Raw genomic sequence first — 7012 nt, forward strand, 5'->3', positions numbered from 1 at the left:
TACTACCTCCTTGCCAATCCGGATGCCCTTTATTTCTTTATCTAGGCTAATTGCTCTGGCTAGGACCTCTAGCACAATGTTGAATAAGAGCGGTGATATAGGGCATCCTTGTGTGGTTCCCATTCTCAAGGGAAATGCTTTCAGGCTCTCTCCATTTAGAGTGATGTTGGCTGTTGGCTTTATAGATGCCCTTTATTATGTTGAGGAATTTTCCTTCAATTCCTATTTTGCTGAGAGTTTTTATCATAAATGGGTGTTGGACTTTGTCAAATGCCTTTTCTGCATCAATTGATAAGATCATGTGGTTTTTGGCTTTTGTTTCATTTATATGGTGGATTACATAAATGGTTTTTCTAATATTAAACCAGCCTTGCATACCTGGTATAAATCTCACTTGGTCGTGGTGGATTATTTTTTTGATATGTTGTTGAATACTATTGGCTAGAATTTTGTTGAGGATTTTTGCATCTATGTTCATGAGGGATATAGGTCTGTAATTTTCTTTTTTTGTAATGTCTTTACCTGGTTTTGGTATCAGGGATATGGTGGCTTCATAGAAAGAGTTAGGTAGTATTCCATCATTTTCTATGCTTTGAAATACCTTTAGGAGTAGTGGTGTTAACTCTTCTCTGAAACTTTGGTAGTACTCTGCAGTGAAGCCATCCGGGCCAGGGCTTTTTTTTGTTGTTGTTGGGAGTTTTTTGATTACCGTTTCAATATCTTTTTTTGTTATGGGTCTATTTAGTTGTTCTACTTCTGATTGTGTTAGTTTAGGTAGGTAGTGTTTTTCAGGAATTCATCCATTTCTTCTAGGTTTGCAAATGTGTTAGAGTACAATTTTTCGTAATAATCTGATATGATTCTTTTAATTTCACTTGGGTCTGTTGTGATGTGGCCCTTCTCGTTTCTTATTTGGGTTATTTGTTTCCTTTCCTGTATTTCTTTAGTCAGTCTAGCCAATGGTTTATCAATTTTGTTAATTTTTCAAAGAACCAGCTTTTGGCTTTGTTAATTCTTTCAATTGTTTTTCTGTTCTCTAATTCATTTAGTTCAGCTCTAATTTTTATTATTTGTTTTCTCCTGGTGCCTGATGGATTCTTTTGTTGCTCACTTTCTATTTGTTCAAGTTGTAGGGACAGTTCTCTGATTTTGGCTCTTTCTTCTTTTTGTATGTGTGCTTTTATTGATTTAAACTGGCCTCTGAGCACTGCTTTTGCTGTGTCCCAGAGGTTTTGATAGGAAGTGTTTTCATTCTCGTTGCATTCTATGAATTTCTTTATTCCCTCCTTAATGTCTTCTATAACCCATTCTTTTTTGAGCAGGGTATTGTTCAGTTTCCAAGTATTTGATTTCTTTTCCCTAGTTTTTCTGTTATTGATCTCTAGTTTTATTGCCTTGTGGTCTGAAAAGATGCTTTGTAATATTTTGATGTTTTGGACTCTGCAAAGGTTTGTTTTATGACCTAATATGTGGTCTATTCTAGAGAATATTCCATGTGCGCTAGAAAAAAAAGTATACTTTCCAGCAGTTGGGTGGAGAGTTCTGTATAAGTCAATGAGGTCAAGTTGGTTGATTGTTGTAATTAGGTCTTCTGTGTCTCTATTGAGCTTCTTACTGGATGTCCTGTCCTTCTCCGAAAGTGGTGTGTTGAAGTCTCCTACTATAAATATGGAGGTGTCTATCTCACTTTTCAGTGCTGTTAAATTTTGTTTTATGTATCTTGCAGCCCTGTCATTGGGTGCATAAATATTTAATGTGGTTATATCTTCCTGATCAATTGTCCCTTTTATCGTTATGTAGTGTCCTTCTTTATCCTTTGTGATGGATTTAAGTCTAAAGTCTATTTTGTCAGAAATTAATATTGCTACTCCTGCTCTTTTGTACTTATTGTTTGCTTGATACCTTTTTTTCCATCCTTTGAGTTTTAGTTTGTTTGTGTCTCTAAGTCTAAGGTGTGTCTCTTGTAGGCAGCATATATGCGGGTCGTGTTTCTTTATCCAGTCTGAGACTCTCTGTCTCTTTATTGCTGCTTTTAGTCCATTTACATTCAGCATATTTATAGATAAGTATGTGTTTAGTGCTCTCATTTTGATGCCTTTTTATGTGTGTTGTTGAAGATTTCATTTTTCCACTTACTTTTTTGTGCTGAGATGTTTTTCTTCGTAACTTGTGTTTTCCTCATTTTCATAGTATTTGACTTTATGTTTGCTGAATCGTTACTTTTTTCTTGGTTTTTATTTTGAGTTATGGAGTTGTTATACCTCTTTGTGGTTACCTTAATATTTACCCCTATTTTTCTAATTAAAAACCTCACTTGTATTGTCCTATATCGTCTTGTATCCCTCTGCATATGGCAGTTCTATGCCACCTGTATTTAGTCCCTCTTTTTGATTATTGTGATCTTTTACATATTGACGTCAATGATTCCGTTTTGAGCATTTTTTTTTAATTAATCTTAATTTGTTTTTGTGATTTCCCTCTTTGAGTTGATATCAGGATGTTCTGTTCTGTGACCTTGTGTTGTGCTGGTATCTGATATTATTGGTTTTCTGACCAAACAATTTCCTTTAATAGTTCTTCTAGTTTTGGTTTGGTTTTTGCAAATTCTCTAAGCTTGTGTTTATCTGTAAATGTCTTAATTTCGCCTTCATATTTGAGAGAGAGTTTTGCTGGATATATGATCCTTGGTTGGCAGTTTTTCTCCTTCAGTGCACTATATATGTCATCCAATTGCCTTCTTGCCTGCATGGTTTCTGCTGAGTAGTCTGAACTTACTCTTATTGATTCTCCTTTGTAAGAGACCTTTCTTTTCTCCCTGGCTGCTTTTAAAATTTTCTCTTTATCTGTGGTTTTGGCAAGTTTGATGATAATATGTCTTGGTGATTTTCTTTTCGGATCAATCTTAAATGGGGTTTGATGAACATCTTGGATAGATATCTTTTTGTCTTTCATGATGTCAGGGAAGTTTTCTGCCAACAGATCTTCAATATTCTCTCTGTGTTTTCTGTTATCTGTCCCTGTTCTAGGACTCCAATCACACGCAAGTTATTCTTCTTGATAGAGTCCCACATGATACTTAGGGTTTCTTCATTTTTTAAATTCCTTTATCTGATTTTTTTTCAGCTATATTGGTGTTAATTCCGTGGTCCTCCAGATCTCCCAGTCTGCATTCTAATTGCTTGAGTCTGCTCTTCTGACTTCCTATTGCGTTTTCTAATTCTGTAATTTTATTGTTTACCTTTTGGATTTCTACATGCTGTCTCTCTATGGATTCTTGCAACTGATTCATTTTTCTACTATGTTCTTGAATAATCTTTTTGAGTTCTTCAACTGCTTTATCAGTGTGTTCCTTGGCTTTTTCTGTAGGTAGCCTTATTTCATTTTTGAGGTCATCCCTGATGTCTTGAAGCATTCTGTAAATTAGTTTTTTATATTCTGTGTATGGCAATTCCCGGATTGTATCTTCATTTGGGAAAGATTTTGATTCTTTAGTTTGGGGAGTTGTAGAAGCAATCATGGCCTGCTTCTTTATGTGCTTTGATATCGACTGCTGTCTCCAAGCCATCACTAAGATATTGTAGTGATTTATTCTGTATTTGCTCACTGAGTCTTATCTTGTTTTGTTTTCTTTCAACATACGTGGATGGGCTACTAGATTGCGCTGTCTTGAGTGTTGTAGCCCTTGACTCACTTATGTCCTATTACCAGCTGGTTTGGGCTGTTACCAGGTATATAAGCCTGAGTCCATTCACTATTCTTGAGTAGAATCTGATTTGGGGTCATCAAGTGTGTGATGCAGACTGTCACCTATCCACCTCGAGAAGTAGTGGTGATAGTTGTGTGCATCAGATTCTAGTAGCAGCTGGGGTTCTCACTCCGGGGGGGCCAGATGCTGACAGGCTTTCCCCAAGGGTCAGTAAGGTAGGTGTGTCTCTATTTCTAAAGCACCTTGGTGGGTGAGCTCTGCAGCTGTACCTTAGGCCCCCAATGCAAGTACCTCTACAGATTGGTAGGTATCACCCTCCTTAGTCCCCTCAGGCAGGAGGCTAGGTGGTCTGGGGGGAGCTTCAGCCCTCAGTTCCCTGTTGTGGGTCAGTGAGGGCTCTGTTGAATACGCAGAGATATCAGACCTGGGAAACTTGTCTTTCCAGTAAATCCGCTAAAACAATTGCAGTCAGATCCCTATCAGAAATGCCTTTTCATTATAATAGCCACCTTGCTCCTTGTAGGGATGAAAGCCCAAGACTGTGGATCACATATGCTTTTCTGGAGCTGGTTCTGTGCTTTTAGTCCAATTAGGGAAGGATTTTTGGTCCGTGGGTTTTTTGTAGTTGCTTCTCTCAGGCCAGGAGAATGGGTTAGGAAAAGACAAAAACAAAACAAAAGAAAGAAAAACCACAGAGCAGTTTACTTTCCGGCTCAGGAAATTCCAATGTTAATGAAGCTGCCTGGGAAGGGGAGGGGAGGGTTCAGATAAATAGGAGAGAGTAGCACCCCGGAATATAGCCAAAGTTACTTATCTTGGTTAGGATGACTATTTTATCTGAGATTCCTGAGGGGCACGTCGTCGACTGTGTGCACTGGTTGGGTAGAGATTGCCCCTGAGGGTCAGGCCCTCGTCCCCTGCTTGAGCTGTCTCAGAAGCTGCGGTTAGTTCCTCCGCTCCCAGTTCAAAGCCCAGCGCCAAGGTTCCCTGGCAGGGATGCCGCACTCCCTGCTCCAAAACCATTTGCTGCCTCCCGGTGACCTCTCCTCCTGTCAGCCACATTGCTGCTCTGCCTGCATGCACTGGCTGGGCTTCCCCTGAGGTCAGTTCAGGGGGTTAGGGCTGCGCCCTGTGTTTGTGCCAGCTCAGGATGCCGTGCTCAGTTCCCCTGCGCCCAGTCCAAAGCCTGTCGCCAAGGTTTCCTGACTGGGACGCTGGCTCCAGGCTCCGAAAATAGTCACTGCTTCCCCGTGGTTGTTCGTTCTCAGTCTCTGTCGCTCAGGTCAACTCTTTAAATCTATGTTTGTTGGTCAGGGTTCTTAGATTGTCAAGTATGTGATCGTTTCACTTGTTTTTCCGAGTCTTTGTTGCAAGAGGGATCCAAGGTGGCATCTACCTAGTCAGCTTTCTTGGCCCCACCCCTTCCATTACATTATTTTTTTAATTAAGTTCATGATCAAGATTTAAGATTATTATTTTCTGTCACAGTCAAACCTGATCCTATTTACCCTTAGTGTTATCTAGCTAATTATGAAAGACAGAAGGGAAAAAAAAAAAAAAAGAAGGGAAGGACTGCTAATTTACCACAACCAAAGGAAAAAGTACTCTATCCAAGATTTTCCCAATTGGAAATGATATGGTACCATGCAGATTCACCTAAGAGGAATTTTTTTTTAATAAGCATGCATGAGCCTCATCAAGGGCCTACTGAATCATATTATCATGGGTAGTTTTCTCAGGTTTAGAGATGTGTGTGTACCCCTGTTTGTGTATGTAAACAGACCGCAATAAAATGGTAACATCTGAAAGCTTTAGTGAAAGGATTTATAATGGGATGTTAATTTAAAAAAACAGAAATACAAGCTAATTTTAAGAAAAAGAAAGAAGCATACTATTATAATGATTAATAGTGGTTCTGACTACTTAACGTGGCGTGGTCCATACTTCATAACCATGACTTTGCTCAGCACATTTTTTACATCCTTATTCCTAAGGCTATAGATCAAAGGATTCAGCATAGGAATTACTGTGGTGTAGAACACAGAGGCCACCTTCTGTTGGGCCATGTTGTTGGATGCTGGCTTAAAATACGTGAATATCACAGATCCATAAAAAACCCCAACAGCTGTAAGATGAGAGCCACAGGTACCAAAGGCTTTGGACCTGCCCTCAGCTGAAGGTATTCGAAGGATGTTGGAGAGTATAAAGGCATAAGAGATGATGATGGGCACAGTTGTTGCTAACACATTGAATCCACCTACAAGTATCACCAGAAGTTCATTGATGTAAGCTCTGGAGCATGAGAGCTTTAGGAGGGGAATTATGTCACAGAAATAATGGCGGATGATATTGTCCTCACAGAAGGAGAGCCTGGTCATGACAATAGTGTGGGCCATAGCTCCTGAAGATGCTATGATATAGACCCCAGTCACCAGTACATTGCAAACCTTTTGGGACATGGTGACATTGTAAAGCAGTGGGCTACATATAGCTACATATCTATCATAAGCCATGGTAGTCAGCATGTAGCTCTCAGCAATAGCAAAAACACAAAAGAAAAAAAGCTGAGTCATACATCCAGGGTAAGAAATGATGCTTTGTCCTGATACGAAGTTTCCCATGAGTTTGGGGGTAACAACTGAGGAGTAAAAAAGATCAACGGATGACAAATTACTGAGAAAAAAGTACATGGGAGATTGGAGCTTGGAACTGAAAGTGATGAGGAGGATCATTCCTACGTTTCCCACTACAGTGACCCCATAGGTCCCTAGGAACAGGAGGAAGAGGGGCAGCTGCAGTTCTGGTTTGTCTGTCAATCCCTGGAGGACAAATTCAGTCACTGTGGAATGGTTTTGCTTGGCCATTTCCATTTTTGCTTGGCCTCAGGAAATAGGGGTTGTGAAACTAGGAAAAAGAAGAATCACAGCAAGTAAGAAAGTTGTTTGTCCATGATTAGTAATAATTCTATTAGTCTTATGACACTTTAAAAAAAGAAAAATAAAAACATAAAATCTGATCATCAAATCCAAAGAGTTTGTCATAGTTGTTGTGTGCCTTCAAGTCGATGTCGACTCATAGTGACCATATAGGACAGAGTAAAACTACCCCATGGGGTTTACAAGGCTGTAATTTTTACAGGATCAAATCACCAGTTCTTTCTACTGCAGAGCTACTGGGTGGCTTCAAGCCACTAATCTTTCAGTTAGCAGTTGAGTGCCTAACCATTGCACCACGAGGAATCCTTGAAAGAGTTTAAAGGTGGTCAATAATAAGATCATAAATTGCATAGTTCATGTCAGGATTGTG

At 39.4% G+C, this 7012-nt stretch overlaps 1 protein-coding gene across 1 annotated transcript; it reads right to left on the reverse strand.

Moving 5' to 3' along the window:
• Positions 1-5625: 5625 nt before the first annotated feature.
• On the reverse strand, positions 5626-6731 carry LOC100674862 (olfactory receptor 8A1-like). The gene has a single exon (XM_023541209.2). It carries the CDS (start codon positions 6574-6576, stop codon positions 5626-5628), a length of 951 nt encoding a protein of 316 aa, XP_023396977.2. The 5' UTR covers positions 6577-6731.
• Between the last annotated feature and the right edge of the window lie 281 nt (positions 6732-7012).

Source organism: Loxodonta africana, chromosome 15 (genome assembly GCF_030014295.1).
Source record: "Loxodonta africana isolate mLoxAfr1 chromosome 15, mLoxAfr1.hap2, whole genome shotgun sequence".
Lineage (NCBI taxonomy): Eukaryota > Metazoa > Chordata > Mammalia > Proboscidea > Elephantidae > Loxodonta > Loxodonta africana.

Excerpts from the sequence above, each read along its gene's own strand:
- LOC100674862 (XM_023541209.2), bottom strand. The coding sequence starts at position 6,576 with ATGGAAATGGCCAAGCAAAACCATTCCACAGTGACTGAATTTGTCCTC.